This window comes from Nerophis lumbriciformis, linkage group LG18 (genome assembly GCF_033978685.3).
Source record: "Nerophis lumbriciformis linkage group LG18, RoL_Nlum_v2.1, whole genome shotgun sequence".
In the NCBI taxonomy this organism is placed as follows: domain Eukaryota; kingdom Metazoa; phylum Chordata; class Actinopteri; order Syngnathiformes; family Syngnathidae; genus Nerophis; species Nerophis lumbriciformis.
Window position 1 is genome coordinate 42,394,909 of NC_084565.2, and position 24,673 is coordinate 42,419,581.

Genomic DNA, 24,673 nt, shown 5'->3' on the forward strand with positions numbered 1-24,673 from the left:
ACAATGATGATGATGTACATGTGGGCGGGGTCAGATTCATATGACAGTGATGATGTACATGTGGGCGGGGTCAGACTCATATGACGATGATGGTGATGTACACGTGGGCGGGGTCAGATTCATATGACAGTGATGATGTACACGTGGGCGGGGTCAGATTCATATGACAGTGATGATGATGTACACGTGGGCGGGGTCAGATTCATATGACAATGATGTACATGTGGGCGGGGTTAGATTCATAGGACAATGATGATGATGTACACGTGGGCTGGATCAGATTCTGGTGATGTACTCGTGGGCGGGGTTAGATTCATATGACAATGATGATGATGTACATGTGGGCGGGGTCAGATTCATATGACAATGATGATGATGTAGACGTGGGCGGGGTCAGATTCATATGACAATGATGATGTACACGTGGGCGGGGTCAGATTCATATGACAATGATGATGATGTACACGTGGGCGGGGTTAGATTCATATGACGATGTACATGTGGGCGGGGTCAGATTCATATGACAATGATGATGATGTACATGTGGGCGGGGTCAGATTCATATGACAGTGATGATGATGATGTACACGTGGGCGGGGTCAGATTCATATGACAGTGATGATGATGTACATGTGGGCGGGGTCAGATTCATATGACAATGATGATGATGTACATGTGGGCGGGGTCAGATTCATATGACAATGATGATGATGTACATGTGGGCTGGATCAGATTCTGGTGATGCACCCGTGGGCGGGGTTAGATTCATATGACAGTGATGATGATGTACACGTGGGCGGGGTCAGATTCATATGACAGTGATGATGATGTACATGTGGGCGGGGTCAGATTCATATGACGATGATGATGTACACGTGGGCGGGGTCAGATTCATATGACAATGATGATGATGTACACGTGGGCGGGGTCAGATTCATATGACAATGATGATGATGTACACGTGGGCGGGGTCAGATTCATATGACGATGATGATGTGGGCGGGGTCAGAGTCAGTCCACTTCACTTCCTCCCAGCCAGCAGCTGCAGGACCAGCTCCTCATCCTCGGCCAGAGTCAGTCCCGTGTCCAGCGTGGCGTGCTGGTCCTCCTTCTTCCTCCTGGCAGCTGGGGGCTCCTCCTCTTCCTCACTGCTGCTGTCACTGCTGTGGCGCCGTTTGGCGGGCCGAGCGTTATCATCATCATCATCATCATCATCCTCCTCCTCGTCCGAGGAGCGTCGGTCAGGGTCCGGCAGGGTGCTGGGGTCGAACTGGTCCTGGCCGTCATGGTCCAGGTACGCAATGACTTCATCCTCCTCGTCCTCGCTGCCAGAGGTCGGCGCAGGCTTCTTCTTGGCCTCCTTGGCCTTCAGCTTCCTCTCGCGGTGTTTGGCCTTCACCTTGCGGGTGTACTCGGGCTTGTCGAACTCACGGTCCTCCCTCCTCAGACGCTCCTTGGCTTTCTCCAAGCTGATGCCGGACACCTCCTCTTCATCCTCCTCCTCCTCGTCCTCCTCCTGCTCCAGGCTGGCGGCCGGGCGCTGGACCGGAGGCCAGACCTGCCTGGCTTGTCCTTCATCTGTGAAAGACACTTTGGTGTTCACCTTGAAGTTCCTCTTCAGGACCTTCTTGGCCTGCTTGAACTTTGAGAGCTTTTGGGTGCTTTTAGCGGGGCCGCAGTCGGACTCCTCGCTCTCCTGGTTCTCCTCCAGGCTGAACACATCCTTGGTTTTGAGAGTCAGAAAATCCAAGTCTTTGAGGTCATCCTCCTCCTCACTGTCTTCACCCAGGAGCGTTTTAACCTCAACCTCATCATCTCCTCCTCTCAGCTGGGCTGTGAAGCTGCGCAACTCCTCCTCCTCCTCCTCAGACTCCGCCTCCCGCGCCTTCCCCGCCCGCTGCGCCTGGGCTCTGTTGAGGAAGCGCACCCGCGGCGCCACCGCCAGGCCGAGGGAGAGCGCGTACTCGCGGAGCCGCAGCTTGAAGACGTCAAACACCTCCTTGTTCCGCATCAGGAAGACGGAGCGCAGGTAGGAGACGAAGCACCGCTGGGCGCGCTCCTTCTGCTCCTTCTCCTGCGCCAGGAAGGCCTGCAGCTTCTGCTGGATGTCCTGAATCTTCTCCGGGTTCACCTGCAAACAAACTGGGTGAGTACCTGGAAGTCCAACAGACATTATCAAACAGTGCAACACGAGCGCAGGGGTGTCCTAACTTTTTCCATTAAAAAAAAAAAAAAAAATACATTAAATAGAATAGAATAGAAAGTACTTTATTGATCCCTGGGGGAAATTCTGCACCACAGTTCACACACAATAAACAATAAACACTTTATTTATATTATTCACATGTGAATAATGCTGTATAATAGACTGTATTTATATTATTCACATGTGAATAATGCTGTATAATAGACTGTATTTATATTATTCACATGTGAATAATGCTGTATAATAGACTGTATTTATATTATTCACATGTGAATAATGCTGTATAATAGACAGGTATTTTTTACATGTGAATAATATAAATACAGTCTATTATACAGGATTATTCACATGTGAATAATATAAATACAGTCTATTATACAGCATTATTCACATGTGAATAATATACATAGTCTATTATACAGCATTATTCACATGTGAATAATATAAATACAGTCTATTATACAGCCTTATTCACATGTGAATAATATACATAGTCTATTATACAGCATTATTCACATGTGAATAATATACATACAGTCTATTGTACAGCATTATTCACATGTGAATAATGTAATTACAGTCTATTATACAGCATTATTCACATGTGAATAATATAAATACAGTCTATTGTACAGCATTATTCACATGTGAATAATATAAATAGTCTATTATACAGCATTATTCACATGTGAATAATATAAATAGTCTATTATACAGCATTATTCACATGTGAATTATGCTGTATAACAGACAGTATTTATATTATTCACATGTGAATACTATACATACAGTCTATTATACAGCATTATTCACATGTGAATAATATAAATACAGTCTATTATACAGCATTATTCACATGTGAATAATATAAATACAGTCTATTATACAGCATTATTCACATGTGAATAATATAAATACAGTCTATTATACAGCATTATTCACATGTGAATAATATAAATACAGTCTATTATACAGCATTATTCACATGTGAATAATATACATAGTCTATTATACAGCATTATTCACATGTGAATTATATAAATACAGTCTATTATACAGCCTTATTCACATGTGAATAATATACATAGTCTATTATACAGCATTATTCACATGTGAATAATATACAGTCTATTGTACAGCATTATTCACATGTGAATAATGTAATTACAGTCTATTATACAGCATTATTCACATGTGAATAATATAAATACAGTCTATTGTACAGCATTATTCACATGTGAATAATATAAATAGTCTATTATACAGCATTATTCACATGTGAATACTGCTGTATAATAGACTGTATTTATGTTATTCACATGTGAATAATGCTGTATAATAGACAGGTATTTTTTACATGTGAATAATATAAATACAGTCTATTATACAGCATTATTCACATGTGAATAATATAAATAGTCTATTATACAGCATTATTCACATGTGAATTATGCTGTATAACAGACAGTATTTATATTATTCACATGTGAATACTATACATACAGTCTATTATACAGCATTATTCACATGTGAATTATGCTGTATAACAGACAGTATTTATATTATTCACATGTGAATACTGTACATACAGTCTATTATACAGCATTATTCACATGTGAATAATATAAATACAGTCTATTATACAGCATTATTCACATGTGAATAATATAAATACAGTCTATTATACAGCACTATTCACATGTGAATACTATAAATACAGTCTATTATACAGCACTATTCACATGTGAATACTATAAATACAGTCTATTATACAGCATTATTCACATGTGAATAATATAAATACAGTCTATTATACATTAAAGATACTAAAACCATTTAAATTTTCCTGAAGGAATTAATAAAGTACTATCTATCTATCTTGCCCCAAATTCAGTATTTTCAAGCATAAAAGTGGCTAAATGAAGTAAAACTACCAATACTCCAGTAGTATTTGGGACCAAAGCAATCAGACATGTGCTGTTCAGTATCGAGGCCACGGATTGGCTCAGCCTCGGACGGCATTACTGACATTAGCATGCTAACCTTCTTAGCCATTTGTGCAGCCAAACACCTCAGACTCATGTAACTTGATACTTGCCAACTGTTAGCATGCTAATGTTGACATGCTAGAATGTTAACTTTAGCGTGCTAACTTGTTTAGCCTATTTTGTAGCCAAAGAGTCATATCACTTGGTACTTGACATGCTAACTGTTAGCATGCTAACATCCTAGCATGCTAACTTTTTAGCCAATTTTGCAGCCAAACACATCTTAGTCCTTTAACTTGGTACATGACACATGTTAACCGTTAGCATACTGACATTAACATGCTAACTTTTTGAGCCAATTTTTGCAGCCAAACACCTCAAAGTCCTATAACTTGGCACTTGATACATGCTAACTGTTAGCATGCTAACTTTTTTTTGCCAATTTTACAGCCAAACACCTCAGTCATATATAACTCGGTACTTGACACATGCTAAGTTTTTTGGGTTGTTGTTTTTTTTAGCAAATTTTACATGTGTGTGCTTCCTAGTCATATGGTACTTGACACATTCTAACTGTTAGCATGCTAACTTTTTTTTAGCCAATTTTACAGCCAAATACCTCACAGTCATATATAACTCGGTACTTGACACATGCTAAGTTTTTTGGGTTGTTTTTTTTTTAGCAAATTTTACATGTGTATGCTTCCTAGTCATATGGTACTTGACACATTCTAACTGTTAGCATGCTAACTTGTTTAGCCAATTTTGCAGCCAAACACATCTTAGTCCTTTAACTTGGTACCTGACACATGTTAACCGTTAGCATACTGACATTACCATGCTAACTTTTTGAGCCAATTTTTGCAGCCAAACACCTCAAAGTCTTATAACTTGGCACTTGATACATGCTAACTGTTAGCATGCTAACTTTTTTTTTAGCCAATTTTACAGCCAAACACCTCACAGTCATATATAACTCGGTACTTGACACATGCTAAGTTTTTTGGGTTGTTGTCTTTTTTAGCAAATTTTACCTCTGTATGCTTCCTAGTCATATGGCACTTGACACATTCTAACTGTTAGCATGCTAACTTTTTTTTAGCCAATTTTACAGCCAAACACCTCACAGACATATATAACTTGGTACTTGACACGTGCTAAGTTTTTTGGGTTGTTTTTTTTTTAGCAAATTTTACATGTGTATGCTTCCTAATCATATGGTACTTGACACATTCTAACTGTTAGCATGCTAACTTTTTTTTAGCCAATTTTACAGCTAAATACCTCACAGTCATATATAACTCGGTACTTGACACATGCTAAGTTTTTTGGGTTGTTTTTTTTTTTAGCAAATTTTACATGTGTATGCTTCCTAGTCATATGGTACTTGACACATTCTAACTGTTAGCATGCTAACTTGTTTAGCCAATTTTGCAGCCAAACACATCTTAGTCCTTTAACTTGGTACCTGACACATGTTAACCGTTAGCATACTGACATTACCATGCTAACTTTTTGAGCCAATTTTTGCAGCCAAACACCTCAAAGTCCTAAGACTCGGCACTTGATGCATGCTAACTGCTAGCATGCTAACTTTTTTTTTTGCCAATTTTACAGCCGAACACCTCACAGTCATTTATAACTTGGTACTTGACACATGCTAAGTTTTTGCGTTGTTGTTTTTTTTAGCAAATTTTACATGTGTATGCTTCCTAGTCATATGGTACTTGACACATTCTAACTGTTAGCATGCTAACTTTTTTTTAGCCAATTTTACAGCCAAATACCTCACAGTCATATATAACTCGGTACTTGACACATGCTAAGTTTTTTGGGTTGTTTTTTTTTTAGCAAATTTTACATGTGTATGCTTCCTAGTCATATGGTACTTGACACATTCTAACTGTTAGCATGCTAACTTGTTTAGCCAATTTTGCAGCCAAACACATCTTAGTCCTTTAACTTGGTACCTGACACATGTTAACCGTTAGCATACTGACATTACCATGCTAACTTTTTGAGCCAATTTTTGCAGCCAAACACCTCAAAGTCTTATAACTTGGCACTTGATACATGCTAACTGTTAGCATGCTAACTTTTTTTTTAGCCAATTTTACAGCCAAACACCTCACAGTCATATATAACTCGGTACTTGACACATGCTAAGTTTTTTGGGTTGTTGTCTTTTTTAGCAAATTTTACCTCTGTATGCTTCCTAGTCATATGGCACTTGACACATTCTAACTGTTAGCATGCTAACTTTTTTTTAGCCAATTTTACAGCCAAACACCTCACAGACATATATAACTTGGTACTTGACACGTGCTAAGTTTTTTGGGTTGTTTTTTTTTTAGCAAATTTTACATGTGTATGCTTCCTAATCATATGGTACTTGACACATTCTAACTGTTAGCATGCTAACTTTTTTTTAGCCAATTTTACAGCTAAATACCTCACAGTCATATATAACTCGGTACTTGACACATGCTAAGTTTTTTGGGTTGTTTTTTTTTTTAGCAAATTTTACATGTGTATGCTTCCTAGTCATATGGTACTTGACACATTCTAACTGTTAGCATGCTAACTTGTTTAGCCAATTTTGCAGCCAAACACATCTTAGTCCTTTAACTTGGTACCTGACACATGTTAACCGTTAGCATACTGACATTACCATGCTAACTTTTTGAGCCAATTTTTGCAGCCAAACACCTCAAAGTCCTAAGACTCGGCACTTGATGCATGCTAACTGCTAGCATGCTAACTTTTTTTTTTGCCAATTTTACAGCCGAACACCTCACAGTCATTTATAACTTGGTACTTGACACATGCTAAGTTTTTGCGTTGTTGTTTTTTTTAGCAAATTTTACATGTGTATGCTTCCTAGTCATATGGTACTTGATACATTCTAACTGTTGGCATGCTAACTTGTTTAGCTAATTTTGCAGCCAAACACATCTTAGTCCTTTAACTTGGTACCTGACACATGTTAACCGTTAGCATACTGACATTACCATGCTAACTTTTTGAGCCAATTTTTGCAGCCAAACACCTCAAAGTCCTATAACTTGGCACTTGATACATGCTAACTGTTAGCATGCTAACTTTTTTTTTAGCCAATTTTACAGCCAAACACCTCACAGTCATATATAACTCGGTACTTGACACATGCTAAGTTTTTTGGGTTGTTTTTTTTTAGCAAATTTTACATGTGTATGCTTCCTAATCATATGGTACTTGACACATTCTAACTGTTAGTATGCTAACTTTTTTTTAGCCAATTTTACAGCCAAATACCTCACAGTCATATATAACTCGGTACTTGACACATGCTAAGATTTTTGGGTTGTTGTTTTTTTTAACAAATTTTACATGTGTATGCTTCCTAGTCATATGGTACTTGACACATTCTAACTGTTAGCATGCTAACTTTTTTTAGCCAATTTTACACCAAACACCTCACAGTCATATATAACTCGGTACTTGACACATGCTAAGTTTTTTGCGTTGTTGTTTTTTTTTAGCAAATTTTACATGTGTATGCTTCCTAGTCATATGGTACTTGACACATTCTAACTGTTGGCATGCTAACTTGTTTAGCTAATTTTGCAGCCAAACACATCTTAGTCCTTTAACTTGGTACCTGACACATGTTAACCGTTAGCATACTGACATTACCATGCTAACTTTTTGAGCCAATTTTTGCAGCCAAACACCTCAAAGTCCTATAACTTGGCACTTGATACATGCTAACTGTTAGCATGCTAACTTTTTTTTTAGCCAATTTTACAGCCAAACACCTCACAGTCATATATAACTCGGTACTTGACACATGCTAAGTTTTTTGGGTTGTTTTTTTTTAGCAAATTTTACATGTGTATGCTTCCTAATCATATGGTACTTGACACATTCTAACTGTTAGTATGCTAACTTTTTTTTAGCCAATTTTACAGCCAAATACCTCACAGTCATATATAACTCGGTACTTGACACATGCTAAGATTTTTGGGTTGTTGTTTTTTTTAACAAATTTTACATGTGTATGCTTCCTAGTCATATGGTACTTGACACATTCTAACTGTTAGCATGCTAACTTTTTTTAGCCAATTTTACACCAAACACCTCACAGTCATATATAACTCGGTACTTGACACATGCTAAGTTTTTTGCGTTGTTGTTTTTTTTAGCAAATTTTACATGTGTATGCTTCCTAGTCATATGGTACTTGACACATTCTAACTGTTGGCATGCTAACTTGTTTAGCTAATTTTGCAGCCAAACACATCTTAGTCCTTTAACTTGGTACCTGACACATGTTAACCGTTAGCATACTGACATTACCATGCTAACTTTTTGAGCCAATTTTTGCAGCTAAACACCTCAAATTCCTATAACTTGGCACTTGATACATGCTAGCATGCTAACTTTTTTTTAGCCAATTTTACAGCCGAACACCTCACAGTCATTTATAACTTGGTACTTGAAACATGCTAAGTTTTTTGGGTTGTTTTTTTTTTTTTTAGCAAATTTTACCTCTGTATGCTTCCTAGTCATATGGCACTTGACACATGCTAACTGTTAGCATGCTAACTTTTTTTTGCCAATTTCACAGCCGAACACCTCACAGTCATTTATAACTTGGTACTTGACACATGCTAACTTTTGTTTTTTTTTTGTTTTTTTGTTTTTTTAACAAATTTTACATGTGTATGCTTCCTGGTCACACGCAATTTCTCCCGAAATTGCATATTCAAGTTTTTTTTGTGTGTAATGTTCTATTATATTAAATATGCTTTAAAAAAAAATAAAAAAAACTTGTTTTTAATGAATACTTGGACCTACTACGCTACTGTATTTCAATGTTGCCACTTGGAGTGCCGAGTTTTTCCAGAGGTGGTACTTGGTAGGAATGAAATGTGTTCAAATTGTGGCCAAAAATATTAAATATGCTTTAAAAAAAATAAAAAACCTTGTTTTTAATGAATACTTAAATGAAATGTGTTCAAATTGTGGCCAAAAATATTAAATATGCTTTAAAAAAATAAAAACCTTGTTTTTAATGAATACTTAGACCTACTACGCTACTGTATTTCAATGTTGCCACTTGGAGTGCCAAGCTTTTCCAGAGGTGGTACTTGGTAGGAATGAAATGTGTTCAAATTGTGGCCAAAAATATTAAATATGCTTTAAAAAAATAAAAACCTTGTTTTTAATGAATACTTAGACCTACTATGCTACTGCATTTCAATGTTGCCACGAGGAGTGCCAAGTTTTTCCAGAGGTGGTACTTGGTAGGAATGAAATGTGTTCAAATTGTGGCCAAAAATATTAAATATGCTTTAAAAAAATAAAAACCTTGTTTTTAATGAATACTTAGACCTACTACGCTACTGCATTTCAATGTTGCCACTTGGAGTGCCAAGCTTTTCCAGAGGTGGTACTTGGTAGGAATGAAATGTGTTCAAATTGTGGCCAAAAATATTAAATATGCTTTAAAAAAATAAAAACCTTGTTTTTAATGAATACTTAGACCTACTATGCTACTGCATTTCAATGTTGCCACGAGGAGTGCCAAGTTTTTCCAGAGGTGGTACTTGGTAGGAATGAAATGTGTTCAAATTGTGGCCAAAAATATTAAATATGCTTTAATAAAATAAAAAACCTTGTTTTTAATGAATACTTAGACCTACTCTGCTACTGTATTTCAATGTTGCCACTTGGAGTGCCGAGTTTTTCCAGAGGTGGTACTTGGTAGGAATGAAATGTGTTCAAATTGTGGCCAAAAATATTAAATAAGGTTTTTATTTTTTTAAAGCATATTTAATATTTTTGGCCACAATTTGAACACATTTCATTCCTACCAAGTACCACCTCTGGAAAAACTTGGCACTCCAAGTGGCAACATTGAAATACAGTAGCATAGTAGGTCTAAGTATTTATTAAAAACAAGGTTTTTTATTTTTTTAAGGCATATTTAATATTTTTGGCCACAATTTGAACACATTTCATTCCTACCAAGTACCACCTCTGGAAAAACTCGGCACTCCAAGTGGCAACATTGAAATGCAGTAGCGTAGTAGGTCTAAGTATTCATTAAAAACAAGTGTTTTTTTGTTTTTGTTTTTTTTATGGCATATTTAATATTTTTGGCCACAATTTGAACACATTTCATTCCTACCAAGTACCACCTCTGGAAAAACTCGGCACTCCAAGTGGCAACATTGAAATACAGTAGCGTAGTAGGTCTAAGTATTCATTAAAAGCAAGTTTTTAATTTTTTTAAAGCATATTTAATATTTTTGGCCACAATTTGAACACATTTCATTTCTACCAAGTACCACCTCTGGAAAAACTCGGCACTCCAAGTGGCAACATTGAAATACAGTAGCGTAGTAGGTCTAAGTATTCATTAAAAACAAGGTTTTTTTTTTTTGTTTTTTTTAAGGCATATTTAATATTTTTGGCCACAATTTGAACACATTTCATTCCTACCACGTACCACCTCTGGAAAAACTTGGCACTCCAAGTGGCAACATTGAAATACAGTAGCAGAGTAGGTCTAAGTATTCATTAAAAACAAGTTGTTGTTTTTTTAACATGTTTTTAATGAATACTTGGACCTACTACGCTACTGTACTTCAATGTTGCCACTTGGAGTGCCAAGTTTTTCCAGAGGTGGTACTTGGTAGGAATGAAATGTGTTCAAATTGTGGCCAAAAATATTAAATATGCTTTAAAAAAATAAAAAACCTTGTTTTTAATGAATACTTAGACCTACTACGCTACTGTACTTCAATGTTGCCACTTGGAGTGCCAAGTTTTTCCAGAGGTGGTACTTGGTAGGAATGAAATGTGTTCAAATTGTGGCCAAAAATATGAAATATGCTTTAAAAAAAATAAAAAACCTTGTTTTTAATGAATACTTAAACCTGCTACGCTACTGTATTTCAATGTTGCCACTTGGAGTGCCGAGTTTTTCCAGAGGTGGCACTTGGTAGGAATGAAATGTGTTCAAATTGTGGCCAAAAATATTAAATATGCTTTAAAAAAACCTTGTTTTTAATGAATACTTAAATGAAATGTGTTCTATTTGTGGCCAAAAATATTAAATATGCTTAAAAAAAACTAAAAAAAACCTTGTTTTTAATGAATACGTAGACCTACTATGCTACTGTATTTCAATGTTGCCACTTCGGAGTGCCAAGTTTTTCCAGAGGCGGTACTTGGTAGGAATGAAATGTGTTCAAATTGTGGCCAAAAATATTAAATATGCTTTAAAAAAATAAAAACCTTGTTTTTAATGAATACTTAGACCTACTACGCTACTGTATTTCAATGTTGCCACTTGGAGTGCCAAGTTTTTCCAGAGGTGGTACTTGGTAGGAATGAAATGTGTTCAAATTGTGGCCAAAAATATTAAATATGCTTTAAAAAAATAAAAAAAACTAGCTTTTAATGAATACTTAGACCTACTACGCTACTGCATTTCAATGTTGCCACTTGGAGTGCCGAGTTTTTCCAGAGGTGGTACTTGGTAGGAATGAAATGTGTTCAAATTGTGGCCAAAAATATTAAATATACTTTAAAAAAATAAAAAACCTTGTTTTTAATGAATACTTAAATGAAATGTGTTCAAATTGTGGCCAAAAATATTAAATATGCTTTAAAAAAAATAAAAACCTTGTTTTTAATGAATACGTAGACCTACTACGCTACTGTATTTCAATGTTGCCACTTGGAGTGCCGAGTTTTTCCAGAGGTGGTACTTGGTAGGAATGAAATGTGTTCAAATTGTGGCCAAAAATATTAAATATGCTTTAAAAAAATAAAATAACTTGTTTTTAATGAATACTTAGACCTACTACGCTACTGTATTTCAATGTTGCATTTAATATTTTTGGCCACAATTTGAACACATTTCATTCCTACCAAGTACCACCTCTGGAAAAACTTGGCACTCCAAGTGGCAACATTGAAATACAGTAGCGTAGTAGGTCTAAGTATTCATTAAAAACAAAGGTTTTTTATTTTTTTAAGGCATATTTATTATTTTTGGCCACAATTTGAACACATTTCATTTCTACCAAGTACCACCTCTGGAAAAACTCGGCACTCCAAGTGGCAACATTGAAGTACAATAGCGTAGTAGGTCTAAGTATTCATTAAAAACAAGGTTTTTTTTATTTTTTTAAAGCATATTTAATATTTTTGGCCACAATTTGAACACATTTCATTCCTACCAAGTACCACTTCTGGAAAGACTCGGCACTCCAAGTGGCAACATTGAAATGCAGTAGCGTAGTAGGTCTAAGTGTTCATTAAAAACAAGGTTTTAATTTTTTTTAAAGCATATTTAATATTTTTGGCCACAATTTGAACACATTTCATTCCTACCACGTACCACCTCTGGAAAAACTTGGCACTCCAAGTGGCAACATTGAAGTACAATAGCGTAGTAGGTCTAAGTATTCATTAAAAACAAGGTTTTTATTTTTTTAAAGCATGTTTTTAATGAATACTTGGACCTACTACGCTACTGTATTTCAATGTTGCCACTTGGAGTGCCGAGTTTTTCCAGAGGTGGCACTTGGTAGGAATGAAATGTGTTCAAATTGTGGCCAAAAATATTAAATATGCTTTAAAAAAATAAAAAACCTTGTTTTTAATGAATACTTAGACCTACTCTGCTACTGTATTTCAATGTTGCCACTTGGAGTGCCGAGTTTTTCCAGAGGTGGCACTTGGTAGGAATGAAATGTGTTTAAATTGTGGCCAAAAATATTAAATATGCTTTAAAAAACTAAAAACCTTGTTTTTAATGAATACTTAGACCTACTACGCTACTGTATTTCAATGTTGCCACTTGGAGTGCCGAGTTTTTCCAGAGGTGGCACTTGGTAGGAATGAAATGTGTTCAAATTGTGGCCAAAAATATTGAATATGCTTTAAAAAAATAAAAACCTTGTTTTTAATGAATACTTAAATGAAATGTGTTCAAATTGTGGCCAAAAATATTAAATATGCTTTAAAAAAAATAAATAACCTTGTTTTTAATGAATACTTAGACCTACTATGCTACTGTATTTCAATGTTGCCACTTGGAGTGCCGAGTTTTTCCAGAGGTGGTACTTGGTAGGAATGAAATGTGTTTAAATTGTGGCCAAAAATATTAAATAAGGTTTTTATTTTTTTAAGGCATATTTAATATTTTTGGCCACAATTTGAATACATTTCATTTCTACCAAGTACCACCTCCGGAAAAACTCGGCACTCCAAGTGGCAACATTGAAATACAGTAGCGTAGTAGGTCTAAGTATTCATTAAAAACAAGTTTTTTTGTTTTTTTTAAGGCATATTTAATATTTTTGGCCACAATTTGAACACATTTCATTCCTACCAAGTACCACTTCTGGAAAGACTCGGCACTCCAAGTGGCAACATTGAAATGCAGTAGCGTAGTAGGTCTAAGTGTTCATTAAAAACAAGTTTTTTTTATTTTTTTAAGGCATATTTAATATTTTTGGCCACAATTTGAACACATTTCATTCCTACCAAGTACCACCTCTGGAAAAACTCGGCACTCCAAGTGGCAACATTGAAATGCAGTAGCGTAGTAGGTCTAAGTATTCATTAAAAACAAGTTTTTTTATTTTTTTAAAGCATATTTAATATTTTTGGCCACAATTTGAACACATTTCATTTCTACCAAGCACCACCTCTGGAAAAACTCGGCACTCCAAGTGGCAACATTGAAATGCAGTAGCGTAGTAGGTCTAAGTATTCATTAAAAACAATTTTTTGTTTTGTTTTTTTTAAACATGTTTTTAATGAATACTTGGACCTACTATGCTACTGTACTTCAATGTTGCCACTTGGAGTGCCAAGTTTTTCCAGAGGTGGTCCTTGGTAGGAATGAAATGTGTTCAAATTGTGGCCAAAAATATTAAATATGCTTTAAAAAAAAATAAAAACCTTGTTTTTAATGAATACTTAGACCTACTACGCTACTGTATTTCAATGTTGCCACTTGGAGTGCCAAGTTTTTCCAGAGGTGGTACTTGGTAGGAATGAAATGTGTTCAAATTGTGGCCAAAAATATTAAATATGCTTTAAAAAAATAAAAACCTTGTTTTTAATGAATACTTGGACCTACTACGCTACTGTATTTCAATGTTGCCACTTGGAGTGCCGAGTTTTTCCAGAGGTGGTACTTGGTAGGAATGAAATGTGTTCAAATTGTGGCCAAAAATAATAAATATGCTTTAAAAAAATAAAAACCTTGTTTTTAATGAATACTTAAACCTACTATGCTACTGTATTTCAATGTTGCCACTTGGAGTGCCGAGTTTTTCCAGAGGTGGTACTTGATAGGAATGAAATGTGTTCAAATTGTGGCCAAAAATATTAAATATGCTTTAAAAAACTAAAAAAACCTTGTTTTTAATGAATACTTAGACCTACTACGCTACTGTATTTCAATGTTGCCACTTGGAGTGCCAAGTTTTTCCAGAGGTGGTACTTGGTAGGAATGAAATGTGTTCAAATTGTGACCAAAAATATTAAATATGCTTTAAAAAAATAAAAACACTTGTTTTTAATGAATACTTAGACCTACTATGCTACTGTATTTCAATGTTGCCACTTGGAGTGCCGAGTTTTTCCAGAGGTGGCACTTGGTAGGAATGAAATGTGTTCAAATTGTGGCCAAAAATATGAAATATGCTTTAAAAAAAATAAAAAACCTTGTTTTTAATGAATACTTAGACCTACTCTGCTACTGTATTTCAATGTTGCCACTTGGAGTGCCAAGTTTTTCCAGAGGTGGTACTTGGTAGGAATGAAATGTGTTCAAATTGTGGCCAAAAATATTAAATATGCTTTAAAAAAATAAAAAAACTTGTTTTTAATGAATACTTAAACCTACTACGCTACTGTATTTCAATGTTGCATTTAATATTTTTGGCCACAATTTGAACACATTTCATTCCTACCACGTACCACCTCTGGAAAAACTTGGCACTCCAAGTGGCAACATTGAAGTACAATAGCGTAGTAGGTCTAAGTATTCATTAAAAACAAGGTTTTTATTTTTTTAAAGCATGTTTTTAATGAATACTTGGACCTACTACGCTACTGTATTTCAATGTTGCCACTTGGAGTGCCAAGTTTTTCCAGAGGTGGTACTTGGTAGGAATGAAATGTAACCAAAACCCTCACCTGGATCTTGTTGATGGGCACCTTCTTCTTCCGGAGCTGTTCCAGCATGCCCTCCTCCTCCGAGGGGAGGAGGAGCAGCAGCGCCTCCCCGCCCTCCTTGTACCTGGCGGTGCGTCCCACCCTGTGGATGTAGGTGTCGGCGTCCTCGGGACAGTCGTACTGCAGCACCCAGTTGACGGCGGGGAAGTCCAGGCCTCGCGCGGCGACGTCGGTGGCGAACAGCACGGCGTTGCTCTTGCGCAGGAAGTCCTGGTAGACCTCCACCCGCTTCATCTGCTGCTGCTTGCCGTGGAGGGCCAGGACCGGCAGGCCCGGTCTGAGGCGGCAGAAGACCCGGAAGAGGTACTGCACCTCCTTGCAGCAGGCGAAGAAGACGATGATCTTCTTCCTCAGGTGGCTCCGGACGAAGGAGAAGAGCATGTTGACTTTGGCGTGGAGCTCGCACGCCACGTAGCTCTGCTCCAGGGTGGCCGGCGTGCTGAAGCGGGCCTTCTCGTGGACCCACACGTACGCCGGGTCCTTCAGGCTGAGCCGCGCCAGGTCCTTGACGGACTTGGTCTGCGTGGCGGAGAAGAGCAGCGTCTGGCGCGCGCGAGGGAGGTTCTCCACGATGGCGTTGAGCGTGTCGGCGAAGCCCATGTCCAGGATGCGGTCGGCCTCGTCCAGCACCAGCACCTGCAGGTTGGAGGCGTGGAAGGCGGCCGTCTCGTCCATGTGCTGGAGCAGCCGCCCCGGGGTGCAGATGACCACATTGGTGCGGTGGATCTTCTCCGACTCGGCCTTCAGCTCCTTCCCGCCGATGACCAGCCCTGCGGAGAAGTCGTGGTTCTTCCCCACCCTGCGGAGCACCTCGAAGGTCTGGTAGGCCAGCTCCCTGGTGGGGGAGATGATGAGGGCGCCCAGGCCGTCCGGGGAGCTCCACTGCTGGCGGTACAGACACTCCAACACGGGGATCAAGAAGGCCAGCGTCTTTCCTGAGCCCGTCTTGGCGGCGCCGAGGACGTCCTTACCCCGCAGGGCCAGGCCGATGGTCTGCCGCTGGATCTCCGTGGGCAGCCTGTACTGACACTGCTGCAGGCCCAGCAAGGTGTTCTTGGAGATGGGGAAGTCGGAGAACTTAATGGCGTCTTTGGTGTTGATGTCGCTGTAGCTGCCGACCAGCCTGGCGATCTTCTCCCGCTCCACCTGCCACTCAGGCTTCTTCCTGCCCTGACGCTCCTGCTTCACGCGAGTCTTGGTGATGTTGTACTTCTTTTTCCATTTCTCGAAGCTTCGGATGGGGTCTTCCGCGTCTGACGTCGTCGCTTTCTTGCCCAAAGAGGCGAGTTTCTCCATCTTTGAAACACTCAACTATGTCAACTCGCTGTGTTGATCAGCGTGGACGAGGCGGTGCGTGCTGATGACGTCACACACAAGCGCCGCAGTCGTCTGTTTTTTATTTTATTTTTTATTTTAACTTTATTTCAAAAACAAAAAAAACGATACGTTTGTTTTGTTTTTAAGGTGCAAAAAAGGAAATCATAAAAAGAATAAGTAAACAGAAACGGGAAAACAGACCAAAAAATGAATTTATTCCCATTACCGGAAGTTTATTTTCAAAGTAAAAGTGGAGATAATTACTACCGGTTTGTGACTCTGGCTAAAATGTATTTGGAACCCTACATTTCTACCTCTAACAACCAAAAAAGATGTGAAAACTATGATGCTGTGCTCCAAATTTGGAGTATTTACGGAACTTGTGTCAGCCTATGGCTTTACACACACACACACACACATATATATATATATATATATATATATATATATATATATATATATATATATATATATATATATATATATATATATATATATATATATATCGGACACGTTTCCGGTGAGGGTTGGACTCCGCCAAGGCTGCCCTTTGTCACCGATTCTGTTCATAACTTTTATGGACAGAATTTCTAGGCGCAGTCAAGGCGTTGAGGGGATCCGGTTTGGTGGCTGCAGGATTAGGTCTCTGCTTTTTGCAGATGATTTGGTCCTGATGGCTTCATCCGGCCAGGATCTTCAGCTCTCACTGGATCGGTTCGCAGCCGAGTGTGAAGCGACTGGGATGAGAATCAGCACCTCCAAGTCCGAGTCCATGGTTCTCTCCCGGAAAAGGGTGGAGTGCCATCTCCGGGTTGGGGAGGAGATCTTGTCCCAAGTGGAGGAGTTCAAGTACCTCGGAGTCTTGTTCACGAGTGAGGGAAGAGTGGATCGTGAGATCGACAGGCGGATCGGTGCGGCGTCTTCAGTAATGCGGACGCTGTATCGATCCGTTGTGGTGAAGAAGGAGCTGAGCCGGAAGGCAAAGCTCTCAATTTACCGGTCGATCTACGTTCCCATCCTCACCTATGGTCATGAGCTTTGGGTTATGACCGAAAAGGACAAGATCACGGGTACAAGCGGCCGAAATGAGTTTCCTCCGCCGGGTGGTGGGGCTCTCCCTTAGAGATAGGGTGAGAAGCTCTGTCATCCGGGGGGAGCTCAAAGTAAAGCCGCTGCTCCTCCGCATCGAGAGGAGCCAGATGAGGTGGTTCGGGCATCTGGTCAGGATGCCACCCGAGCGCCTCCCTAAGGAGGTGTTTAGGGTATGTCCGACCGGTAGGAGGCCACGAGGAAGACCCAGGACACGTTGGGAAGACTATGTCTCCCGGCTGGCCTGGGAACGCCTCGGGATCCCCCGGGAGGAGCTGGACGAAGTGGCTGGGGAGAGGGAAGTCTGGGCTTCCCTGCTTAGGCTGCTGCCCCCGCGACCCGACCTCGGATAAGCGGAAGAAGATGGATGGATGGATGGATATATATATATATATATATATATATATATATATATATTTTGCATTCTTCTTTAGGTGCGTGGTGATGACGTCAACAACAAGCGCCTCGGTCGTGTGTGTTTAAAAAAAAAATCTAAACTTTATTTCAAAAACCAAAAAAACGATTGGTTTATTTTGTTTTTAAGGTGCAAAAAATGAAAATCTTTAAAAAAAAAAAAAAAAAAAAAAAAAGTAAACAGAAACGGAAAAACACAACAAAAAATGAAGTTTATTTTCAAAGTAAAAGCGGAGATAATTACTACCGGTTTGTGACTCTGGCTAAAATGTATTTGGAACCCTACATTTCTACCTCTAACAACCAAAAACGATGTGAAAACTATGATGCTGTGCTCCAAATTTGGAGTATTTACGGAACTTGTGTCAGCCTATGGCTTTACACACACACACACACATATATATATATATATATATATATATATATATATATATATATATATATATATATATATATATATATATATATATATATATATATATATATATATATTTTGCATTCTTCTTTAGGTGCGTGGTGATGACGTCGCCAACAAGCGCCTCAGTCGTGTGTGTTTAAAAAAAAAAATCTAAACTTTATTTCAAAAACCAAAAAAACGATTGGTTTATTTTGTTTTTAAGGTGCAAAAAATGAAAATCTTTAAAAAAAAAAAAAAAAGTAAACAGAAACGGAAAAACAGAACAAAAAATGAAGTTTATTTTCAAAGTAAAAGCGGAGATAATTACTACCGGTTTGTGACTCTGGCTAAAATCAGCGTGGACGACGCGGTGCGTGCTGATGACGTCATACACAAGCGCCACAGTCGTCTGTTTTTTTAAATTTTTTATTTAAACTTTATTTCAAAAACAAAAAAAACGATACGTTTGTTTTGTTTTTAAGGTGCAAAAAAGGAAATCATAAAAAGAATAAGTAAACAGAAACGGGAAAACAGACCAAAAAATGAATTTATTCCCATTACCGGAAGTTTATTTTCAAAGTAAAAGCGGAGATAATTACTACCGGTTTGTGACTCTGGCTAAAATGTATTTGGAACCCTACATTTCTACCTCTAACAGCCAAAAAAGCTGTGAAAACTATGATGCTGTGCTCCAAATTTGGAGTATTTACGGAACTTGTGTCAGCCTATGGCTTTACACACACACACACACACATATATATATATATATATATATATATATATATATATATATATATATATATATATATATATATATATATATATATATATATATATATATATTTTGCATTCTTCTTTAGGTGCGTGGTGATGACGTCAACAACAAGCGCCTCGGTCGTGTGTGTTTAAAAAAAAAATCTAAACTTTATTTCAAAAACCAAAAAAACGATTGGTTTATTTTGTTTTTAAGGTGCAAAAAATGAAAATCTTTAAAAAAAAAAAATAAAAAAAAAAAAAGTAAACAGAAACGGAAAAACAGAACAAAAAAATGAAGTTTATTTTCAAAGTAAAAGCGGAGATAATTACTACCGGTTTGTGACTCTGGCTAAAATCAGCGTGGACGACGCGGTGCGTGCTGATGACGTCATACACAAGCGCCACAGTCGTCTGTTTTTTTTATTTTTTTTAATTTAAACTTTATTTCAAAAACAAAAAAAACATACGTTTGTTTTGTTTTTAAGGTGCAAAAAAGGAAATAATAAAATGAATAAGTAAACAGAAACGGGAAAACAGACCAAAAAGGGATATTTTTTTCCATCTACAGAAACCGGAAGTGCATTTTCAAAGTAAAAGCGGGGATAATTACTACCGGTTTGTTACTCTGGCTAAAATGTAATTGGAACCCTACATTTCTATCTCTAACAACCAAAAAAAGCTGTGAAAACTATGATGCTGTGCTCCAAATTAGGATTATTTACGGAATTTGTGTGAGCATATGGCTTTACACATATGTAGAGGGGGCGGCATGGCGTAGTGGGTAGAGCAACCGTGCCAGAAACCTGAGGGTTGCAGGTTCGCTCCCCGCCTCTTACCATCCAAAAAAATCACTGCCGTTGTGTCCTTGGGCGGGACACTTCACCCTTTGCCCCCGGTGCCACTCACACCGGTGAATTGAATGAAGAATGATAGGTGGTGGTCGGAGGGGCCGTTGGCGCAAATTGCAGCCACGCTTCTGTCAGTCTACCCCAGGGCAGCTGTGGCTATATAAGTAGCTTACCACCACCAGGTGTGAATGATTGATGGGTTCTACATGTAAAGCGACTTTGGGTACTTAGAAAAGCGCTATATAAATCCCAGTTATTATTATTATTATTATTATAATTACTTGTACCGAAATCTGTTACCCATCGGAATTTGTAACTCCAGGGGGCGATGTTCCCATGGCGTTTGTTTGATGGTTAAACGGCAAACCCAAAGAGGAGGAGAAGAACGCTTGCGTAAATGGCGTAAACTATCCTTAATGCTGAAACGTCAGTTGTCAGAATGTCAGCATTAATAATAACAATGGACTCATACTATAATGAAAGCAAGTCATTGATTTCCAGAATATGTGTAATTTATTTGAAATATAAAATCAGAGGTGGGTAGTAACGCGCTACATTTACTCCGTTACATCTACTTGAGTAACTTTTGGGATAAATTGTACTTCTAAGAGTAGTTTTAATGCAACTTACTTTTACTTTTACTTGAGTATATTTATAGAGAAGAAACGCTACTTTTACTCCGCTACTTTTATCTACATTCAGCTCGCTACTCGCTACTAATTTTTATCCATCTGTTAATGCACGCTTTGTTTGTTTTGGTCTGTCAGACAGACCTTCATAGTGCCTGCGTTTCAACAAATACAGTCACTGGTGACGTTCACTCCGTTCCACCAATCAGATGCAGTCACTGGTGACGTTGGACCAGTCAAACAGAGCCAGGCGGTCACATGACCTGACTTAAACAAGTTGAAAAACTTATTGGGGTGTTACCATTTAGTGGTCAATTGTACGGAATATGTACTGTACTGTGCAATCTACTAATAAAAGTTCCAATCAATCAATCAAAAGTGTGAGGGAAAAAAGATACTTGTTTTATTTCAACCGTACCGTCAAAAGCCTCAAGACTGACCGCACATGAGGACGTTCCTGTCTTCACAATAAAAGTGCCGCTCCATCGCGCCTGCGCTTTCAAAATAAGAGTCTCCGAAAGCCAGCGCAAACAAGCTAGCAAGCTACGGAGTTTGCCGCCAATGTATTTCTTGTAAAGTGTATAAAAACGAATATGGAAGCTGGACAAATAAGATGCCAAAAACCAACCACTTTCATGTGGTATTAGACAGAAAGGAGGAACTTTTTTTTCTCTTCCATTCGAAAATGTGGACGTTATCATCACTACTGTCTGATTACAATCAATGCAAGTCATCAGAATCAGGTAATACACCAACTTATATTCTTGTCTTCATGAAAGAAAGGAATCTATATGTGTTAAACATGCATGTATATTCATTAAAACACCTTTAACATGTAAACAAAAATGGCAAAATAAATAAATATAAATGATATACTGTGTATATATGTATATATATATATATATATATGTGTATGTTACTCATCAGTTACTCAGTACTTGAGTAGTTTTTTCACAACATACTTTTTACTTTTACTCAAGTAAATATTTGGGTGACTACTCCTTACTTTTACTTGAGTAATAAATCTCTAAAGTAACAGTACTCTTACTTGAGTACAATTTCTGGCTACTCTACCCACCTCTGTATAAAATTAAATTTGGAAATAGTTGTAACCGAGGGTTTATATATGTCACCCATACTGTATAAAACTACAAAATAACAAACACGGAGGCTCCAGTTTTACACGAGGACCGCTTTATTTCGTTTTTTTTAATTTATTTTTTATTTATTAGATTTTTTCCCCCCCTCTTTTTTATGTTAAACACCTGTTTAATGATTAAACAGGGTTATGTTTTTTTTATATATATATATATATAAGCCTTTATTTATACATTTCAGCATTTACAAACAGTTGAGAAATAATAATCAATGTAAGTACAAAAACAGTACACAAACAGTACAAAACAGCGCCAGGGGGTTGTAAATTCAAAGTAACTAAAATAGAATGCAATATATATATATATATATATATATATATATATATATATATATATATATATATATATATATATAACAAAATAAATCATACTTGCCAACCTTGAGACCTCCGATTTCGGGAGGTGGGGGGTTGGGGGCGGGGCGTGGTTGGGGGCGTGGTTAAGAAGGGAGGAGTATATTGACAGCTAGAATTCACCAAGTCAAGTATTTCATATATATATATATATATATATATATATATATATATATATATATATATATATACATCCTGAAAATATGCAAACATTGTTTATTTTGATGTACCGGTATAATTCTATGGCTGGATGTAATAAGGAGTCAGAAAAAATACAAATAAAAATACAATTAATTTGGATGTTTTTAGCAAAATATAGTAAAAATGTATTTAGTTTTTTTTTTTTTTTAATTAATAAATATATTTATTTTTAGGTAAGATAAACATAATAATACAATTTATCTCTAGTCTGGATGATTTAGTTCTTGTCACCCTGTTGTCCTCCCGTCATGAAAAAAAGGCTGTCCTCACTCAGGTCCGCATGGAGCTGGAGGGGGCGTGGCCTCCAGCTCCGGCTGAAAATCGGGAGATTTTCGGGAGAATATTTGTAACCGGGAGGTTTTCGGGAGAGGCGCTGTATTTCGGGAGTCTCCCGGAAAATTCGGGAGGGTTGGCAAGTATGCCAAAAAGGGATATTTTTTCCATCTACGGAAACCGGAAGTGCATTTTCAAAGTAAAAGCGGGGATAATTACTACCGGTTTGTTACTCTGGCTAAAATGTAATTAAAACCCTACATTTCTATCTCTAACAATCAAAAAAAGCTGTGAAAACTATGATGCTGTGCTCCAAATTAGGATTATTTACGGAATTTGTGTGAGCATATGCAGGGCCGGCCCGTGGCATAGGCCGTATAGGCAAATGCTAAGGGCGCCATCCATCAGGGGGCGCCACGCCAGTGCCACAAATGTTGGAGAAAAAAGAAAAGAAAAAAAAAGTTGTTACTATTATTTCTAAATACAAAAAATAATCTCACGTTAATTAAAATGCAAAGTAAAGCCTATTTAATAGAAATATTATTTGTTACAACATTACGCCCCCCCCTCCTCCTCCCCCCGCACGGTGCGCCCCCTCCCTTCCCGTATCATGACTCTTTTTGGACGTCACCACATCAAAAAAATCAACACAAGATGTCAAAACGGCCAAAACTGTCAGGTGCCCAGGGAAGAAAAAAGAGAAAAGAAGAGGAGGAGAAACGAGAAAAAGACAGAAGTAGCAGGTAGGTAACGTTAGCCTACATGAAATTATTTGTCTGTTACAGAATGTGATAGTAACCTGGCTTTTTAGCATTAAGCTAATGCTACATGATTCGGCAATTGCTAATCGATCTGTTTTAACGTCGGGTTAATATTGTGGAGGGGGCTAAATTGTTATGGAAAATAATAATGTAACGTTAGGTAATTACAGTACTCCCACCTTACATTCCTCAGGGACATTTGTATTAGATCTTTTAAGCAGGTGTTTTTTGTTTACATTGTTATTGCCTTCTGGTTAGCTAATGTTTGCCCTGCAGGTAATAGTCACTTTTCCACCCCTTTATATATTAGGTATAGTTGTAAGTAAAAAAAAAAAAAAAGGTCACAGACAAAGCTATTCGGTTTCTTGTGAGTATATACACTTCACTGCCGATGTGGGGGGGCGCCACCTAAAATCTTGCCTAGGGCGCCAGATTGGTTAGGGCCGGGCCTGCTCTGGCTAAAATGTATTTGGAACCCTACATTTCTATCTCTAACAACCAAAAAAAGCTGTGAAAACTATGATGCTGCTGTGCTCCAAATTAGGATTATTTACGGAATTTGTGTGAGCATATGCAGGGCCGGCCCGTGGCATAGGCCGTATAGGCAAATGCTAAGGGCGCCATCCATCAGGGGGCGCCACGCCAGTGCCACAAATGTTGGAGAAAAAAAATAAAAAAATAAAAAAAAGTTGGTACTATTATTTCTAAATACAAAAAATAATCCCACGTTAATTAAAATGCAAAGTAAAGCCTATTTAATAGAAATATTATTTGTTACAACATTACGCCCCCCCACCCCCCTCCTCCCCCCGCACGGTGCGCCCCCTCCCTTCCCGTATCATTACTCTTTTTGGACGTCACCACATCAAAAAATCAACACAAGATGTCAAAACGGCCAAAACTGTCAGGTGCCCAGGGAAGAAAAAAGAGAAAAGAAGAGGAGGAGAAACGAGAAAAAGACAGAGGTAGCAGGTAGGTAACGTTAGCCTACATGAAATTATTTGTCTGTTACAGAATGTGATAGTAACCTG

At 37.8% G+C, this 24,673-nt stretch overlaps 1 protein-coding gene across 1 annotated transcript; it reads right to left on the reverse strand.

Moving 5' to 3' along the window:
- Positions 1-579: 579 nt before the first annotated feature.
- On the reverse strand, positions 580-16,787 carry ddx10 (DEAD (Asp-Glu-Ala-Asp) box polypeptide 10). The gene is made up of 2 exons (XM_061978408.2): positions 15,409-16,787; positions 580-2,131 (listed from the first exon to the last, which is right to left on the reverse strand). Exons 1-2 carry the CDS (start codon positions 16,741-16,743, stop codon positions 1,022-1,024), a joined length of 2,445 nt encoding a protein of 814 aa, XP_061834392.1. The 5' UTR covers positions 16,744-16,787; the 3' UTR covers positions 580-1,021.
- Between the last annotated feature and the right edge of the window lie 7,886 nt (positions 16,788-24,673).

Bases quoted from the DNA above. Each gene is read 5' to 3' on its own strand.
- ddx10 (XM_061978408.2), bottom strand. From the start codon at position 16,743: ATGGAGAAACTCGCCTCTTTGGGCAAGAAAGCGACGACGTCAGACGCG. The intron at 2,132-15,408 runs GTGAGGGTTTTG...GTTTGTTTGCAG, and splicing joins TGCCCATCAACAAGATCCAG to GTGAACCCGGAGAAGATTCA.